A 20,420-nucleotide genomic window follows, 5' to 3' on the forward strand; every position below is an offset into this window, starting at 1 on the left:
ATGCCCACTAACAGCTGCAGGGGCTCCTCAGCGTTGGGCACCTTGGATGCCTCATTATCTGGGCCTCCTAATGGTGAGCAGAATCTGTGATTAAAGTAATTTAGCCATGAAGTTACACCATCCTTCTACCATCTTTTGTACCCGATAACCCCTGCAGTCACCCACGTTGAAGTTGCACCCCCCTAGATGGGTTCTCAAAGCCTCTTTGCTCTGCTGGCCGGGGCTTGGCCAGCATTCTGCGGCCATCTGCCCAGGCTGCAAAGCTCTCTGTTGCTCTTGGCATGTGTAATAGCTTAATTTCTGTTTCTCTGTTTGGAAATGCAGTTCATCGGCCCTGAAGCAGCAGTGGGTGCTAAAATGGTTTCTGATTGCTATCTTGAATGTTAATATCCTAATACATCTTATCGCCAATGACCTGTCCCCCTGCCACAAGTTCTCACTCCCCTCTTGCAGAGATAGGCACGCTGCCTGCCTTCGGCTCGGCCTTGCAGCCTGTCTCATTCCTCTGCCTCTCCTCCCTGCTTTTCACAGATAGCATTGTACTTAGCCAGTGGAGTCCACAGTCGTGGGAAATCTCTGACTTGGAGGATATGAGAAAGCATTTCATGTTGCCAGCGGGGTTTAATAGGGATGATCTAATCTCTAAAAGGCATACATTATTTAAATTCCATGCTTTTGGACAAGGAGGCCCCTGAAATGTGGCAGGGACGGGATTCTGGTTTGGCTCTGGTCAGCTGTTGGTTTTCCTGTTTGTAATTCAGTGTAGGGGCCGGGATGTGTTTGTGGCTGGGGGTGGGTCTGGGAGGGTGGAGATGCAGTGAGGGTGCTGGAGAGCATGCTCTTTACTCAGAAATCTAAAATCAGACTCTTGGGGCAGAAGGGCTGGGGAGAGTCATCTCATGGCATCACTAGCTTGTTGTCTGGTTGCCATCTGGATATTAGTCACGAGATCCCAGGTGAATGGCTTCTGGGGGGCAACCTGAGATCCCCCAGCACCCCACCCAACCCTCCCCTGACAGAGCACCTGGGATGCCACCAAAGGCCTTACCTAGGAGGCACTGAAGACCCCTGTTGATGATAGTAATTTGGGGAGAAACCCTGAACAACGAAAGGCCGAGCCTGGAAATAAAGTGGGGAGCATGGATGGCTGGGAGCCTGGATTATGAGTGGAGTGAGATGGGGGTGTGTGTGTGTTGGGGGGGGGGGCGGGATGGGGTGGATATAGGGGTGTCAGTTCCAGCTGAGATTTTCACCTCACAAGGAATATGCAGCTAGCTGTCCCTTCCCCCCTCTCCTCGTTTGAATATCACTTTTTGGTACAGACCACCTTCCTTCCTTCCTACAGGGGATGGAGCCTTGGAGGGGAAGATGATCCCAGAATAGGCCCTGACAGTCCTGAGCCTCGAGCCTTTTCCCACTTCTCAAATGTTTATTGGGTGTCTCCCGACACACAGACAGTGAGCTATGCAAGAGGGATGCAAATATGATTCTTATACCCTGTCCAGCAGAGGAGATAGACATATGGACCATGGAGTGCCGTTGAATAGAAGCCATGGTTAAGATGTGTGTGTGCCCTGTGGGAATACACATGCCAGATGATCAAGTCTCTCTGGGAATATCTGGAAAGACTTCAGAGAGGAGAGGATACTTGACCTTGACCTTGAAGGAGGAAGGGGTATCCGCCAGAACAACCCTTCCTAAGTCACACTTGCTAGGTGTTTGCCTGCTCTTTGCCAGAGACAGTGAAAAAGAAAAGGAGAGTGGTGGTTGTAGCCGTCCAGAAACTCACAGCTTGTTGGGGAGACAAGCCTGGCATGTATGAGCCAATTTGAGACCTGCATAGACACATGGGATTGTGGGGGTAGGTGTAGGCACCTGGGGCCATTTGGTGACCCCGGGTTTCCAGAGTTACTCCTCTCTCTCAGAGGACACAGTTTCTGTGAGGACAGTTCAGATCTTGCAAAGATGTCTCAACTGCTAAGAGGCCCAGCGCCTCTGACTTTTCTTCCATCGTATGATGTCATCAGCCTGGTTCTGTATTGAAGCAGTTAGCTGGATTTGGAGATGGGAGGAGGAAGTGAGGGTGCATGGGAAAGGTCAACGGTAAGACTTTAGCAATATTGCCTCTCTCTTTACCACCCTGGTAGAATCTGGAATTTGCAAAAACACAGGTGCCAACACACAGCCTGAGCATGGGGATCCTTCGGTCTGGCAGAGGCGCTGAGCGCATTCCTGGCCTTTGCTTATGCTGTTACTTCCACCTTGAAGGCCTTCCCTTTCTTGCCTTCATAGAGTCTTCCCATTCTGCTCTTCTCCATGGATTTCAGGCTCACAGACGCTCAGTCCTTCCCTGTCCCTCATCGTTAAGCCGGGTTCAGCATTGCTCTCTGGTTTGGGACTCCTCAATGAGATGATAAACACTTTGAGAGCTGGAGTTGTGTCTTGTGCTTCTCTTAGTTCCCCTGTGGGCAGTTTGTGTGGTCTGAGGAACATGGGTTTCTTACATAGTTTTGGCAATCACAGCATTGCCACTTACTTTGGAACTTTGAGCCCAGTGTTCTGACCTGTAAAATGGGGTAACACAGAGTGTCTCAACCCTACTACTAGGCATGTTAAACTGGATTGTTCTTTGTTGTGGGGATTGGTCTGTGTGTTAGATGTTTGGTAGCATCCCTGGCCTCTACTTCAGAGATGTAGCAGCACAGTCAGAAATATCTCCTGACTTTTATATCCCCCAGATGTCCCTGTGTCACCTGTCCCCTGGGCCAGGTTTCCGTTGTGCAGCAAAATCACTTCCGGAGGAGAACCACTGGAATGACCTACCTGTATGGGTCAGACCTCCAGGAATGGCACCTAGAGTATCATGGGTAGTCTCTAAATGGGGATTCTCCCTGGTTCCTTATTCACCTGGCACTTGACACTTTACAGGTTGGGGAATTGAATGGAACTGTGACTCTAGGTTTTGGCAACTTGGGGTGGAAATGTCATGGAACTCGTGGGCTGTCCCCACAATGCACTAACCAAGACACTGTCATTTTCTTAATTGCAGATTGACCTGGAGCCGGAAGGCAGAGTGTATGTGATCATCGATCTCTCGGGGTCATCGGGTGAAGGTAGGAGAGAGTGACCTCAGCCTTGTTCTCTTCCACTGACCCTTCGTCTCCTGGGCTCTCCCTTGCCCTCCTTGGCTGCGGCATTTTACAGTGACATTTAATTAATTGGCACACGTTAAAGGAAGAGGTTATTTTGAAGATGCTTATGCCTCTGTACCAAAAGGGACCAGCCATCTGTTAACTTGGGTGGAACAGAGGGAGGATTTTCGACTTACCAAGCGAGGCCAATAAAGCAGGCGTTTGTCACACTGGTGCACCAGCCAGACTCTGGGGAGCCCAGCCTCTCCCCCAAGTCTCCTGTGGGGTTTTGTGTGTGTGGTGGGAAGGAAGTAAAACCAGTTGGTCTAACGGTATTCAGAAATAAGAGAAATTAGGTGTCAGATTTCAGAATCTTATTTCTGTAGAGCTTTTATAGAAGTGTTGCTTTTTTTTTTTTTTTTTTTTAACAGTTTCTTATGTGGGGGAAAGCCCTGCTCTTAGAAATACTGGGGTGTTTGTGCTCCTGTTGGCTGATTACACAGGATGTGGATGTTACGGGGAGTTGGATTTTTCTTCTTCTTACACCCTCTGCTCTCCATCCTGTCTATGGTGTCTTACCACAGTTAAGAGTTTGCAGGTTGGTGAGGATTGAGCAGTCGGGGTAAAAGGGAAGACTAGAGAATAAAACCTTGGCCACTCAGGAACGGGGAGATAGTGGCAAACTTGGGTTCTAGGTGGGCTGGAATTGGGACTGAAATTTAGTTATTGGGGCCATCTTTCGTCTCTTCCTGTGGGTGGTGAGGGGAGGGTAGAGGGGGTGGAACAGTTGGTTTCAATGCCATGGCAGAAAGGTCGGAGACCAAGGCTGGTTCCTTGTGGCACGGAGACCAAATGTGGTTTAGGGCCTGTGTCCCAGAGGGAAAGAAGCAGCTCCCTTAGGTCCTAGCTGGTAGGCTTGGGCCTTTTACAGCATCTCCCCTGAATACCAGGGATTATAAGCACAAGGTCACAACCCCACACGGTCTCCCCTACTTTAGGGAGGGCGCTCTCATAAAGGTTCAGACCTGGGAGGAGAGATTCTGGGAGCAAATTCAGAGGAGCTGGGCCAATGGTGCACTTGACAGAGGTGCCTGATGCTTTCCCTTGGCTGAGTTATCACTCAATTTCCACAGGTGTTCAGAATAATTCAATAGTTGTGTGTATAGGAGGTTCACAATAGAGTTTGGCTCCCTTTTCATCACAGTTATTTGGCATAGGTTTAGAACTTTAAGCAATCTTCCAAAGCCAGTCTCTTACATCCTCTGTTCTTCATTGCAATTACATTTTGGTGTTTCCAACTTGGCTTCTCAACTTTCATCTCTGAACAGCCCAGAATAGAATCTGTTGGTGAAGATTTGGGAGTTTAGTAACATTTAACATGAAATATTCAAGATGTTCAAAGGGGCATAAAGCATGATAAAGTAGGCACCAGTGTACCCACAGCCCAGGTTAGGAAACAAAGTACCCAGTAAGGTGAAGCCTTGCATTGCTCTTCACAAAAGCAGTGGTTGGAATTGGCATATGCTGAGGGCCACTTAAATTATGCAAGTGGTCAGTGTCCTTAACTCACCCCCCCACTTTTGCTCAAGAGTCAGTTATACAGATATACCTCGTTATATTGCACTTTGCTTTATTGTGCTCCACAAAGGTTGCTTTTTTTTTTTTAAACAAATTAAAGGAAAGATCCCCTTTAGCACAAAAATTACAGCTCACTTTTTTATATTTTTTTATAGTGGTTTGGAACCAAAACCACACTATCTTCTAGATATGTCTGTATCCCCCAGTGGCCTCCTAATTGTAGACACTGGCAAAACATTTGATGAGCAAAATCAGTCCACTTTTTTCCTTTACATAATTAATATGCAATGAGATAATTAATTAAATATGTATTTCCTGTGCCAAGATACTGGGCAACCTATAGAGGGTTTTATTTTTATTTATTTATTTATTTTTTTTAACAACTTGCAATCAATAAATGAGAAGTAATTGAATTTTTTTCTTCTTACTTCTATAGCTTATTGTATGTGAATGGATAAAGCAATTTTCATTGGGTTGAATTCTTGGTCTACTTTTTGGGGGAAAAAAAAATCTCTTTTATCTAAAAAGAAAAAGAAAAAGAAAAAAAAGAACGTAGTTCAGAAATGCTGCCCCATGCCAGATTCTGTGAAGTGCTAACCTGTTGCTCTGAAGTACAGGAGACATGTTTCTGCTCTTTTTTATGCTTTGGTGGATTTGGGGTTCTCTCTGTGGTGGGAAGGACTTCCAGCAATCTCCTGCTGGACGCGGATCTTCTGTTCTGTTTGTGTTCTGCCCGGCTGTCTTCCCAGTCCTGCTGCTGGGATTTGGGGGCCCCGGGTCCAGAGGTGGTTCTGTTTTTGGAAGGGCTGGGAGGGCCAGGAGGGGAGTGAAGGCTGAGTGGTGGCCAACACATTTGTAACCAGACTGCATGAGAAGGGTCTGGTGGGAAAACAGTTGTCACAGCTAGTCTGTGGACATTCATAGGTTCTTGTCTAAGTCCCTTTCTTTAGTGAAAATACATAACTCTGAATTCCACAAAAGAAAAGAGTTGAAATGAAGCCCAGCTGATGTTATCATCACTCTATTATTCTGCCATCAAGCATCCCTTCAAACACTCCAGTACCATCAAAAGGAAAATATATATATATTTGTAGAATTTGCAATAACCTTTACAACTCGTGCAAATGCTGAAGAGCTCATAGGAAGGTGTGGGGATGAGAGGAAGTGAATATGCCTCCTTCTTTAAGGATGTGCCAAAGAGCTCTTTCTTTTGCTAATACACTACAGAAAGCCTGGATGTTGATGTCTGCTAGGGTTGGACTAATCTGATTTCTAACTGTCTAATAAAATTGCTCTGCTGGCGTGTCCTGTGCAGTTCACCATAATGGGATTTGACCAGTGTGTGCTTTGTCTAAACCAGGCAATCTAACCCCAGATGTAAGGGGTCAGGCTGGATGACAGTTAACGTTATCCTCAGTCATGTGATTTGGTCTTTTGGTATAATTTGAATGGACATCTCTCCGAGCTCAGGGCTAAGGACTGGCTAATATCTGTAGCAAGTAGAAGGGGTTGAAAGAAAGGGAGTCTGGTGCCACGTGCTGTGTGAGGCACTTTCTCCACACCATCCCAATGAGCAGACTTTCTTGGAATGCTTGTGTGTGATCCTCCAGTCTCAGGTGCCTTTTAGTATTTTGCTTTTATCACCAGTAATAACCATGTGGCTTCTTGGTAAACATGACACTGCAGGCTCACCAGAGGCTTAAATCAGAGTATAATGAGCCCAGGTGCCAGAAGCATAAACAGCCATGTAATTCTCAAATGAGCAAACTATTGCTTCCTGCTGTGTGCTAGAGTTAGAATTTCTCCCTTTGTTGTGACATAATTTGTACACTATTTCCATTCTTTATAATAATGGGACAATGCACCCTGATTTGCAGGCTCCCAGAGGAGGGGCAATCAGTGTGACTCAGGGCTTTCTAGGCTCTTCTTGGCCTACCTTCCACCCAGGTGTAATGGTCACCTAGGAGAGTTCTTCAGAGTCTGAGCCAACAATAGAAAGAATAAGAAATAGGCCTTACTGGTATGTTTGGATCACTAAACTTCTTCACCAATAAAATGAAGGAGATACAAAATAATTTGAATGATTTTTGCAACACATCCATCACAAATAATGCTGCTCAGTCCAGTCTGGAGCGATTGTATATTGCGGAAGCAGAAGATGGGAGTGGGGGGCAGGATCCACCCCTCTCCCCTTCTTTCTGCAGCCACGTGCAACAGGAAGCACACAGTACCCTCCCTGGAATTGGTAGCAGATAGAGTGGAAAAGCATCAGAGTCCACCAGTCCTGGATTTACATCCTGGCTCTCGTGCTTACCAGTTCAGAGCTTCAGATTTCTCACCCATAAATGTGTGTAATAATACCTACGATAGGTACTATGTGTGATAGGATTGCTATGAGAACAGGGTCTGGGTACAGTGCCCTCACATACAGGAGATGCTCGGTAAATGCCTGAAGGCCCTGGAGACCTGGGGGCAGGGAGGAAGCAATAGCGATAACCCGATGCCCATAGGAGCAGCAGGCAGCTCCAGAGAAAAAAGAAACAGTTCAGAGAAATCATTTGAGGGTAGGTTTCTAACTCTGAGGCATGCATGTCCAAAAGGTCCAAGAACAGAGCAAGGTAAATTTTGTTGTTGTTGTTAATCCTCACCTGAGGATATTTTTCCATTGATTTTTAGAGAGAGTGGGAGGGAGTGAGACAGAGAGAGAAACATTGATGTGAAAGAGACATATCAGTTGTTGCCTCCCACATAAATCGCAACCATAGCCAGGATTGAGCCTGCAGCCCAGGTACATGGCCTTGACCGGATTGGAACGTGGGACCCCTCAGTCTGAGGGCCGATGCTCCATCCACTGAGGCAAACAAGATAAGGCCAACGAAGTAATTTATAGACTAATACTAGTACATCTGGCAAGAGCTATGACGTTGCTTTCTTTAGTGTTCAGAACTTGCTATAATATTGCTGCATTCTCTTTCTCTCCCTCTCACTTTCTCTCTCTCTTTCCTATCCTCTCTTTCTTTCCCATCCTTCCCCCAATGAAGAATTTCCCAGAAGTATATTTTCTAGTTTATTTGTGTCGTTTGGCCCTTAATGTCAGAAACTTCTCCCTGTCAGAGCCTGGGTTTAGGCTTCTTTGCTCAGAGCAGACTGAGAACATGTGGTCCCCATATTCTCACTGGCCCTGGTAAAAACCCTTCATCTATTTGAAGGCTCTTATTAAATCTCTCTTCTTCGGGCTGAATCAATCACATCCCTGAACCTTTCTGAAGAGGTAGTTTAGAAATCTTAACTCATCTTGGCGACTCTCTTGAACTTTTTCAAGTTGCACAGACAGAGAGATGTGACAAACCAGCTTTGCTCCATTCTGAAGTGATAATGTGTATAGATCGAGTGCCTGACAGTATGACCTCCATGTGGGAGATGGTGACATTGAGAGGTCAAGTGATGTGCCCAAGGTCACAAGGTTGGTAATATGGCCCTATTGGGTCCAGACCCCAGGCCACAATCTATTATCCTGCTCTAAATCGTGGCCCAATAGTGAGTTTGCTAACATGGCAAAGATGTCCTTACTGCTCTTGACGTCCCTACTGCTCTTGACGTCCCTCCAGCAAGCTTTTTACAGAACTATAAAGCTAAAGTTATTAGCATTGAACTCAAAGGTGACTCAGAGAGTCTCATTCACAAATAAGCAGATCTTTTTTTCTACTCTCTTAGAAACAAAAATGGTCAGCTCCTGAGGCTCTCTGTAAGGTGGGTCCATACTAAGTATTGGTCTGCAATTAGCCCTGCCTCTACTCCCTGCAGGTTAGTCATCTTTCTTACATGTGTCTATGGCAAACATTAGACTGCTACCTTCAGGATTAAAGTAGAGGGGGAGGACGTCTTGAAACTTGACCTCAGCTAGTGAGCAGTTTCTTTTTTCTTAAATCCTCACCTGCAGATATTTTTTCCATTGATTTTTAGAGAGAGTGGAAAGGAGGGGTTAGGGGAGAGAAAGAGAGAAACATTAATGTGAGAGAGACATATTGATTGCTTGCTTCCCACACTGGCTATGACCGGGGCTGGAAATTGAACCTGCAAACTGGGTATGGGCCCTTGACCGGGAATCAAACTAGAGACCCTTTGGTGCATGGGCTGACTCTCCAACCACTGAGCATGTAGGGCAGGGTGGCAGTTTCTATCTAAATAACATCTCTCAGATCCCAGAGTTCCACTGAAGCTTTAGTTGATAATATTACCTTTTTTCTTCAAAATTCTACATTGTTTAATGCAATGCCTTTTGGTTATCAGGTAGTTAAAAAAAACCATTTGTTAAAATGAACAATAGTCACCAATGCACTTTAATAAATGTGCCCAGCTTGGTGCCTGTCCTAGGTTTGGGGACTGGGAAGTGGGGAAGGAAGTGGCAAATGAGAGATGGCATTCATAAGAACACATGGCCTTGTCTTCAAGAAGCTTGAAATGGAATTAGGAATCCAGGACATGCAGGACAAAAGCATTAGAGAACAATGCAAGGCAATATCATATTGAGTACTCAACTGGGTGTTACTAAAAGTCCCTTAAATGGAATAAATTGGAGCTGGAATAATTCAGGAAAACTTTAAGGAAGAGGCAGGGCTGGGGCTGAAAAAGGAAAAGGTAGGTAGACTAGGTTGACAGGGAAGACTTAGAGAGTCCATTCAGAGCTGAGTGGATCATATCATCACTGTCAAAGAGTTGATGCTCTTATTTTTAGATAAGGCTGGACAGACATGATAAATTAGGGAGATGCAGTTTATATTCTCTAGGAGCTTTCAAACAAAGACAATCATCCATGTTGCAGACAGAAATTTTCAGGCTATGCCAACAAGAAAATGAAATGTTTTAAATGATTAAGTTGTGTTTGACAGGAAGGCAGTGCTTTCTGGATGTGTTTTCATGGTCAAGGCCTACCACCCACCTTGACCCCAAAGAAGGAGGAATGTTCTAGGTCAAGTTTGGTCAAGTCTTGGATATTGAATAGAGTTCATTTTATTGTATAAGCATGGGACTTAGGTGATTAGAAGGTCAAGTTCAGGTACAGACATCCTTTTGTCGTCTTTTCTGCACACTCTCTCTTTTCTCCTTAGCAATCTGTAGAAATCCCATGGTATGCACTCTACCACTTTCCACATTCTCCTCCTCTCCAGCCTATCTAGCTAGTGCCCTGGCATCAAGCCCGGATACTCCCACTCTTTCTCTTTTCAAGTTCTGTTCATTCTCTAATGAGAAACATTGCTTGAGAGGTCAAAGAGAGTCTTCACCTTCCCAAACAGCAGACATCAAAGTCAGAATTCAGCTCCAAGATGCTGATAGGTCTCCCTCCTGTGCGGTGCTGCAGGCAATGATATCCCAGTCTGGCTCCCCAGACATGAATGGACATGTGGGGTTCCCCAGGAGCATATGGAGGGAGACAGCCTCAGTGCTTGATAAGAGTGGAAATAACAAAATCCAGATGTTCAAAAATATCGATCTTGTAAAAATATACTCCTCCCCTCCCCAGCATAATTGCTTGCTACCGATACTCAGACTCAGGGAGCGGGTCCCTTAATCTCCAGATTTTTGGCTCCATCTTTTGTCCTAATGAAATAAGTGCTTACTCCTAGCAGTGACCATATATACCAGATGCGACCAGGGGAGTCAGCTTGAAAGTAGCAAGCACCAAACCCCCATCAGGGGTTTATAATGTCACAAAGAGACAACGCTAAAATACTTGATGAGAAATAAGCCAAGAAACCCTCATTTCCTTCCAAATAGGCTCTAGATGCACAGCAGTTCCTCTGAAATGACTCATTCTCGGTTAACAACACCAAATGGCAACCATTAGCAGATGAAAAACAATTGAATCCTGGATGTTTGGAGAGCAGAGCGCTTTAGGATCACTCTTAAAAAGCCCCCTTCCTGTGCCATCAGGGAAGCATACATGTGTATTTGCTATTGTCTTGTGTGCCTGTTTTACTAATGAAGTAATTGCAGAAGGAATAATCATGTTGCAGAAATAAATAAATGTATAGAAAGGGTGGGTTTATAATAAATCCTTAGTCAAGAAGTGAGCCCTGTGTTTCTTGGCATGGCCTCCAATTCCATCTCTTGTTGCCTTGCAGTGTACCATTTCAGTGTCTTATAAAGAAGATTGTTTGGGGAAATTCATGCTTGCAGCTCAGATCATACTGGGTCATAGTGGCCTGTAATTTAATCATTTACTGTTGTTGATATCCTCGTGATTTGGCTTAAAACAATAGGGCATTTACATTCATCCAACCTAATTTAGAGAGTTGTCTTTTAGGACCAATTACTTTATTCTTTTATCCAGTTCAAATTGGCCTGTGTTGACAGTCTGATTGATTTTCCTTATTACCTAGCTTTGTTGAAACATTCAATTTTCACAATCAAGTGCATTCACCATCTTATTTGAGCTGCTAACATTGAGGCTTTTATCTTCCTTCTTGATGGTAAAGCTTTTGTGTGAGCTTGTGGGAAGTGTGTGCATTTGCCTATGTATACACAGACGAGCATGGATGTCTCTGAATCACCTGTTCTGTCTCTCTTTCAGCCTCAGTTTCCTTCATTGGAAACATTACTTATTTGCTTATCTAAGATAGCCTAAGCCCTGGATGTATAGCATTAATGAGAATGGTCCCTGCTATCAGGTACCTGTGCTCTTACAGAAGGAGGTGAGCAGTAGGCCAGAAAACACAATACAGAAATGTGGTAGGACAGGGTATAATGGTACCATCAAAAAGACTCCTTTTCACCAAAACCGGTTTGGCTCAGTGGATAGAGCTTCTGCCTGTGGACTGAAAGGTCCCAGGTTCGATTCTGGTCAAGGGCATGTTCCTTGGTTGTGGGCACATCCCCAATAGGGGGTGTGCAAGAGGCAGCTGATTGATGATTCTCTCTCATCAATGTTTCTGACTCTCTATCCCTCTCTCTTCCTCTCTGTGAAAAATCAATAAAATAAAAAAAAGACTCCTTTTCACTGGAGGGCTTTCCTGGAGTAGGCTGTTCATAAAGGACATCTACCGCTTGTCCTCATCAGCTCCCCATGGCAACCTTGGAAGGCAGCCAATAACAGGTGAGGAAATAGAACCATTGTCCATTGAAGATATATCCAATCAGAAGATAAAATAAAGGCAGACTAGAACTTAATCTACCCAAATTTGAACTTTTTAGAAATACCTCTGATTTTTATATTCATTTATTCAACATATAGTTATTGGACACCTATGCCAGCTACTCTTTTCCATGCTCTAGGCACAGAAGGAAACAATATCAACAAAAACCTCTGCCATTATGGGCCATCCATTCTAGTGGACATGCTTGTGTGTGTGGGTATCTTGGCAGGCATAATACACAGGGGATAGGAGTTGTCTCTGGGGAAGGGAAAAGGTGAATTTAGAAAGGAGGAAACCTTTCTTGTCAATGCCTGTAATCTCGTGTGTGTTTTTCTTCAAATATGAGTATGTGCTATTAAAACAATTACTTAGAAATGTTGAACAAAATTTAATTAGGCGGAAATGTGACCATTCCCATACACACAGTGACAGTGACTTGCCCGTGGCCAGAGGCTTTGACAGGGTTGAGAAGACTAACACAGCTAATGACATAGAGCTCTAAGAATCATGCTCTATATTGCTCCACAGACACCTCTCTTTTGTAACGGGACATGCAGAAATTGGGGTTTGTGCCTGCCACTGAGGATTGCCTGCTCCCATGTAGAGAGGCAGGTAAGCCAGGCAGCTGGACTCCCACAGAGTGGGTGATGAGTGAATGATGCTTGAGAAGTATTTCCTCCCAGGAGCACTTGCCTCTGAGCGCCTAGAGAGGCTCACAGCATTGGGATGGACAGTCCACGGTGGGGTTCTTTACCGGCACCAGAGAGCACTCTGATGGTCAGCTGCTACTTGTCCCAAGCTTGGTCATCTCCACAGACCGAGTTGCTTCACAGCTGGGGTACCTTCTGCCCAGCTGCCTGTGGGTTATTCCTACTCTCCAGGTGTTCAGTGCCTGTTTCCTGACATTGAAAATAATAGCGATGTTTAGTTTCCTGGTCTCTGCTATTAGCCAGGTGTGCGTTCTTTTGGAATTGTCAGGGAGCGTGAATGAAGGGGAAATTAAGTTCACTTTCAGTGCTATTGGGACTAGGATTCTGTAGGAATCCGCATTGTCGTTCCTGCTCCCCAATTAGCTAATTACTTGTTTTTCTGATTAATGGAGCAAACATATACTAAGGATCTGTTGTGTGCCAGGCACCATGCTAAGAGCTAGAGAGACAAAGAGGAAAAAGACCCAAGCTAGGACATGTCAGCAGCAAGTCATCTATTCCCTTTGGGCCTTGGTGGCTTCCTCTGCGCTTGGAGCAGGTGTGGGACTCAGCACCCCTTTTCACTTTCTAGTTCTCAATCACAGGCAAGAGGGGTTTGCACACAGGCAGACACCTGGAAGGGGGAAGTGAGAGAGAACAACATTTTTAAAACCAAATCTCTACCGAGATTATTTTGTTTAAGCGTACATAGATCTGCCAGGTAGGCTTTACCAACCCTATTTCTCACATGGGGGGAATGAGGCTTAAAGAGTTTAAGATTCTGAACCACGTGGAATCCTTTGAAAATGCAGATTCTGATTCAGGGCCTGGGTGGGGCCTGAGATGCTCCCAGGAGATGTCCATGCCGCTGGTTCCTCGCCAATACTTGGGTAGCAGGAGACCCCAGCTTTCCCTCTGAACCATGCTGAGCAGGCACCAGTTTCTGCTTGGTTGAAAATTAAGAGGAAAATCCAGTGATTTCTACCTTTCCCAGACACCCACTATTTAGTCCACCCCAAAGGTAATACCTTTGAATCCTTTTCTGTTCAGTATCTTTCCCTTCCCATTCTTCTTTCCTCTGTGGCAGGGGTTGAGAAGGCATTCAGTATTCTTTGGGAGGCTGGGCAATGGCAGTCTCGGTTTTCCAGTCCTGACTTTAATCGTCTGCAGAAAGTCAAAATGGATAGCATTTAGTGTTCTTCAGCTAGGAGAACAAGAACCAATTTATACCAGGAAGACAAAAAAGCAAGCAGTCAAGATATTGGATTTTTTGTGTGTGTGTGTTTATTTTTCTATAAATACCCTCTAGTATTGAGTGGTGCTTGAATTTGATCCCACTGTGCTAATTTTCTCCTGGTTCCTAGGGCTTTAATTAAAATAACTTACCCAGGGACCTTGCCAGAACTTACCGTTATGTGGTTCTCCTCTGAGTAGGCAAGTTGAACCTGCCTTTCATGAATGGAAATGTAGAAGAGGTTTGAGATTAGATGCTATGTACACAGGAGGGGCATCCGTTTACTTGTTGGATGAATAAATGCATGACTAAATGAACTAACAGGAAAAAAGTGTCACGTTGAAAGGAAATGATGGAGATAAACAAGGTGTTTGGCCTGATTTTGCTTCTGATAATCAATTGTTTCATATTCCAGTGTGCGTGAGCCTGTACGTTTAAGCTTTCCAAGCTGGTACTCAGAGCCTTGTCACACCGAGTCTCCAGTTATGACACCCTGTCCCCTCCCTATTTATTCAACCAATTCTTTACTCTTTCAAATTTTGATTTCAAGTTTGCCTCCTCCTGAGGGCCTTCCCACATTAGCCCACACCCCCCCAAACCCCCACCTGCTGGCTGTGAGACTGTATTTGCTCCCACACTCTTCTGTGACTTTTTGAACAATCGTGTACTCGCATATTTATATTGTACCTATAACTAGAGCCTGGTTGTGCCCTGCCCATTCACTAAACCACAAGCCATTCAAGGGCAGAGGCATGGGGGTGCTGAGCTGGAGCACTGTCTCACTGATTGAATTACACAAAGCTGCACTAGGAACAAAGGCCATCTCTGAACTTGGACGAAGTCTCTGGGAGCCTTGATTATTGCGGGGCCTCACTAGTGCTGAGCAGAAGGCCCCTGTTAGTTACACTGAATTCAGCATTAAGCAGCTTTATGGTGAGGTGTAATGGGAGTAACTCTCTGTTGTTTTTTTAATTCTTTTTTCTTTATTGATTTTTAGTGAGAGAGGAAGGGAGATGGATAGAGAGATAGAAACATCAATGAAAGAGAGATATCATACCTTCTGGTAGGGATGGAATCTGCAAACTGGGGGCTGTGCCCTGACCAGATCGAACCAGTGACCTCCTAGTTCATGGGTTGATATTCAACCGCTGAGTGATACCAGCCAGGCAATTACCCCTCCCCGCCACCACCCCCCCACACACACTTTTTTTTTTTTTTTTTTTTTTTTTTTTTTTAAGTCTGAAGCTTGTATTCTGTTCCTAGTCCTGCTACTAACCACCTAAGTGAAGGTGAATAAATCACTGGGTGCTTCTAGCCCTCAACTGGGTTATATTGACCACATGTTAAGATGCTTTGATTCATTGAATGCCTAGGATTTCAGATTCTTAGATTGAAGATGTTCTGAATGCAGATGTAAATCAATAAGAAGGCTTCCTTTATATTTATCACCAGGTATTCCTGGCCAACACACAGGATCCTTAGAAGTGGGGAGGTATCTAAAGAACTTAAAGTATGACCAAGTAGAAGAGGGAGAGGACTTATCCAGTGGCTTTATAGGGCAGTTTTAGAACCACATAGGTAGAATTTACAGGGAGGCAGGCAGCTTTAAGCTTGGTTTAGTATATGGAAAAGGCGTCTGGTAGACAGAGGTCGCTAGCCGTTTAATACATTTGAACAGTAAGTAGGGAGGTGTAGGTCTTCATCTCTGGAGATATTCACATAGAGACAGTTTTCAATTATTATAGAAAAGATTCTTCTAATGGGCTTTTGTAGGATCTAAATATTTGTAACAGTCAATGTCCCCAAGTGTACAAATAGAGGATAATAAGGCAAATGTTTACTATATTTAAAATGTTTTATTAAAAAAAAAATCCAAGGCCCACATTGTAAAAAAGGCAGAAAAGGGTGTATGTGAAAAAAATGGGGAAAATAAGTATGTTGTATCTTAGCATCTAGGAACAGAATAGTTATATTTTTTGAAATTTAGGTAAAAATTGAAATGTTATAACTGGAATATTGTGTCCAAAGAGCTAGGAAAGGTCTCTATTTGAATGGGCCCTAAATGTGAACCACTCTTGTGAAGATTCTAAGTGCTAAAATCTTCTGAAATATCAGCATTCAGCCTTTAATTCTCTCTCACATGGATATGCATGTGGAGTTTACTTAGAGTGGTCCATTGGTATGTGTCTGTGAAGAGGTCCATCTAGGGAGGAAGAATGGCAAAGAAGGATCCCAATTTCAGGGGAAACATCCTTTTGTCATGCTGTCCATGCCCACTGCGAGGGAAGAATTTTCCCCTCAAATGTAGGGAGGCATTGCATCGGAGCTAGAGGGGTAGGAAGTAACAGATGTTCCGAATGAGGTAGGGCACCAGGAAGGTGGTTGGCTCTTCCCCTTGATATTGACCTACCTTTTGTCCAATGTTTGACATTTTATCTTCAGGGTTTTCACATTTGGTGGATGGTTTAAGCTCTTAATGCTTATTGAACAGTTACTACTTCCCTCAAAAAAACAAAAACAAAAAGGGACCAACCCTTTTAAAAAGATGAAAACCTAAGCCTTTCTTGATTCTTCTTGTGCATAAAGGACCAACAGCTGGGTTTGTAGGCAGTTCCTTAATTTTGCACATGGTGCTTTCTAAGGTGCCTGGAGGTAAAAAACATGGAGGTTTGAATGACTGAGTTAAATGCTATCATGGGAGATTTGGTTCCCAGAGAACTACAACATTATACACTTTCCTCATTATGTTTTGTTGTTTAGACACTGTCTTTGGTGATATTTCAACACCTTTCCCCCCACTTTATCATCTGGGCAGCCTGTCCACCTGCTTCAGTGCTGGGAGGGTTGAGCTGAGGGTGGGCAGGGGCCTTTGAAGCCCCCCTAAGGGCCCCTCACTGATTTGCTATATTGGATTCTATTCTCTGAAATAGAAAAGATGCATCTTATCTTAAAGGCTAGTGTTTTCATTTTTCCCCCCTTAGGCATCATTTTTATTTAGTAAAAAAGGTCTGGAGGCAATAAACTATTAAAGCACTTGCACAAACACTTCCTTGAGACTCTAAACACTATGTAGGCAAGGGCTGCATCTGTGTTGATCTCTGCTGTATCTTCATGGTCTAAGACAAATGCCAGGATGCACCGTGATCAGGACATGATTGTCCCATAAGTTAACGAGTGACCGCTGTCCAGGTAAGTATGGCGAAGGTGTGGAGGTGGCTCGGTTGGCTGGGCAAGCAGAGAGAACACCACTGTGGAATGCTATGGCCAGCTCATGGCTGTGTGTCTGTGTGTGCTGTTTGAAGGCTAAACATATGAAAGTCAAGAGCTGCCTGGAAGAGGCGGGTATGAGGTCACCAGGGTTGTCAGCAGAGCGGCCGGAGGCTGGAAGGCAGACTTCACCTGCTTAATTACAGATGGCCACTGGCCACTGGACCTCTCCCTCAGTGTAATTACAGCCCTTGTGTCCACTATGCTGACAGGCCAACTAGAAACACCTAGCTCTGTCTGCATAGGGACCTGTTTTGCTCTTTATTTTTAATTTTTTAAAACATAAATCAAACCAGGGCCTTTCGAGTTAACATTCACTTTCTATGTGGCACGAAGCCCTCGCTAGGTTTCCTTGCCTCAGAAAACAAACAAACGATAATTTCTTTGACCTCGGGGAAAAGTACCCTCTGTGATTTGTTTCCCTTGAATCAGTCTGTTCTTTGGGATTCATTTAAGCTGGCCTTACTTACTCTCCCTCCCTTTCACTATGTTTATTGTGAAATTATATCATTGTTTATCATGCATGATCCAGATAAAGGGGGGGGGGGGACCCACATTTATGGTGCCTTTACCGCCCCTGAGCCCCTTTACTGATCTTGTCTTACTCCTCTTTCCCCCAAAAGCTAACCACTGTCCTGAATTTTATGTTATTTTCTTGCATTTCTTTGTGATCTTACCATCTATATGTATGTTTTTAAAATATACGTCATTTTACTTTCATCTACTTTTTAGCTTTATTTGAATAGTATTGTCAATTCATGCACCATTATACTTTTGAGTTTCAGCCATATTGATGTGTATGGCTGTTTATTATTTTTATTGCTTTATATTGTTCCTGTATATCAATATATCAAAATGCATTTACCTCTTCTTCTGTTCATAGACATATGGGTTGTTTTCAGGTTTTTTGCTATTACAGACGATACTATACACTGGGGCACACTTGTACCCATAGTTTCTTCAGGTTATTGACTTAGCTTTGGAACTAGTGGTTCAGTATGTATGTGTATGCTCAACTTTACTGGGGGCAAGAATAAATTGTTTTCCAAGTGATTGTACCAACTGATGCAACCACTGACATTCTTGCAGCTTCCAATTGCTTTATAGCTTCATGAATGCTTGGTATTGTCAGGCTTTCAAATTTCAACCAGTCTTGTGTGTGATATGTTCGTGTAGCTTCAATTTGTATTTCTGTGGTTATAGATGATACTGAGAATCTTTTCATGTATCCACAGTGTTGAATCGTTCCTGAAAGATATCTCTTCATTGCCTTTATGCATTGTTTCTATTATGCTTTTTTTTCTATTTCTTATTGCTGTAGAGGCAGTTATATTTGTTGCAAATAGCTTTCCCCTAATTTGTGGCTCGTATTTCCATTTTCTCTGAGGTCTGATAAATAGATGTTCAAGGAATAAATTTTGTGGATCTTGGAACAAATCATTTCACATGTTTGGGCTTCTGTTTCTGCTCAACTAAGTGAGCATCCTGGTGCATTCTCCCCTGCAAACTCAACAGTGAGAGACGGCACAGTGGGTAGATACAGCATGAAGGCACAGTTTGAAAGTAAAGCACCATACACATGTACATTCCTTCCTACTGCCTCCATTTTTATACCATAACATGCTCTTTAGCTGCTATTTTTATTGTGCTTAGTACCTTTAGAGATTATTTATTTGTTCACTTATTACCTAGTATGTCCCTCTAGAATGTAAGCTGAAGCGAGTAAGAATCGTTGTATTGGAAATATCATTTTATCATTACATGCCTGGCATCTTGGAATGGCTCCTGGTACATAGCAGATGTCAATAAATATTTGTTCAATGAACAACTGAACCAATGCTAGTAGTAGTCATGATATCATGGCTATGTAAGCATCCAAATACTGTATTTGGGATTTGCTTCCTGTTCAGAAAACTTTCAAACTTATGTAGTATATTGTTCAGTGTCTCTTTGGCCTTTTCCTTTCCAGAAAGAGTGGGTGGAGCCAGAGGGAGGGAATTGTGCCCTGGGGAGCAAAGAGCTTAGATTTTAGCTTTTAGATCTGGTGGGCTGGCACTCCTTTGAAGGCTGATGTCTAGGGTGAGGCCAGAATTTCCCAGGCTATTTTCTTTGCCCTTCTGGATGGTTGCTGTCAACTTTGCTGCCTTTTCAAACCCTGCTGGCTTTTGCTCTGTTGCTAAAGACGCCAGAGCTGGCAGTTTTGGGGGAATGTGTGTGCCTGTGAGTGCTGAAGGAGGGGTGCTGGGGAAGTGGTGGAGAATCAGAACTGGGTTTTGGCCGTGGGTTTTGAGTGAGTGAGGGCAGCAGGAGGATGGTCGGTCACCACAGAAGTCTCTGTGAAGACCCTGCCCACTTTGCGGGGCATGCTCTTCAGAGAGCTTTCGATTGCCAGGGTGCACACTCGGGGAACAGGCATCCCTTTGTAGATCTGCAGGGCTTCCCTGGCGTCCGTCCAGCCCTTCAGCGGAACATCTGGGAAGCCTTGGCCCCTCCTCGTGGCGAAGCCTCTGAGCCCTGGAGACAGAGATCAATGACCTCTTCTTGGCTGCTCCTTAACCCGTGTCCCAGACAAGTGTTTTTCTGGGAACCAGTGAGGAGCGCAGGCCTTTGATGCCAAGGCTCATGTGCTGTTGCAGTTAAGACTTTCACTTTTGCGAAAAGGATGGGGGCAGAGGAAGGGGCTGGGGAGGGAGAGCAATGAGAAGTTGACTTTTCAGGAACTCAGAGCCCAAGTGGGGAGCCCTGCCTCCCACTCACTGGCTCTTTGGCTGGGGAAACAGCAAGCTGAGCTATTGCCCCCGTGTTAATGCTCCTTCATACGGGGGCTCAGGTTAGGTGTGGGCTTGAGGCTAGGGACCAATTTGGTTCTGACCCCCACAGGCAAGCTTTGCAACCCCTGGCAGATAATTTTGAAAAAGCACAAGGGGATTTTTCCCCCCCCACATAAATTATCATGGGCTGAAGACAGTGAAAAGATGTATGATGTAAAATAGATTGGGGTAAATATGCCATATAATTACCCACTCTGCAGTAATGTTTTATAACCTGTGTGTTAGATTCCACGTTTAATACTTATCATAAAAATATAGTACATACTATAGAAAAAATATAGAAAGATAGAAGTTTCCTTAACCCATTCATTCCTACTTAGGGTCAGGTTCTCAAAATCAGTGTTACTGTCTTAAAATGAAACCCGTTTCTTACTACTTTCCTGCGCATTGTAGGTACTTTGTAAGTGCCAATTGAACCGTTGGTAGGAAAATAACTGGAATTTCCCTTGACTAGAAATGTTGCTGCAGGTTTATTCACTGGCAAACCTGCACAGGTAAAGCAAACACAAATAGGCAGATGTGAAACAGCAAAATACTGGGAGCAAGCAAAGTGCCTG

At 44.2% G+C, this 20,420-nt stretch overlaps 1 protein-coding gene across 4 annotated transcripts in view; it reads left to right on the forward strand.

The window, feature by feature from the left end:
* The window catches only part of PRKCE (protein kinase C epsilon), a 436,609-nt gene that overhangs the window by 167,698 nt on the left and 248,491 nt on the right, over positions 1 to 20,420 (forward strand). For all 4 annotated transcript variants that reach the window (XM_036435210.2, XM_036435208.2, XM_045580706.1 and 1 more), the window contains one exon: positions 3,050 to 3,113. In XM_036435210.2, the coding sequence (XP_036291103.1) occupies positions 3,050 to 3,113 (64 nt within the window). The remainder of the gene's footprint in view (positions 1 to 3,049; positions 3,114 to 20,420) is intronic.

The sequence above is a fragment of the Pipistrellus kuhlii genome, unplaced genomic scaffold, assembly GCF_014108245.1.
Source record: "Pipistrellus kuhlii isolate mPipKuh1 unplaced genomic scaffold, mPipKuh1.p scaffold_m20_p_13, whole genome shotgun sequence".
Lineage (NCBI taxonomy): Eukaryota > Metazoa > Chordata > Mammalia > Chiroptera > Vespertilionidae > Pipistrellus > Pipistrellus kuhlii.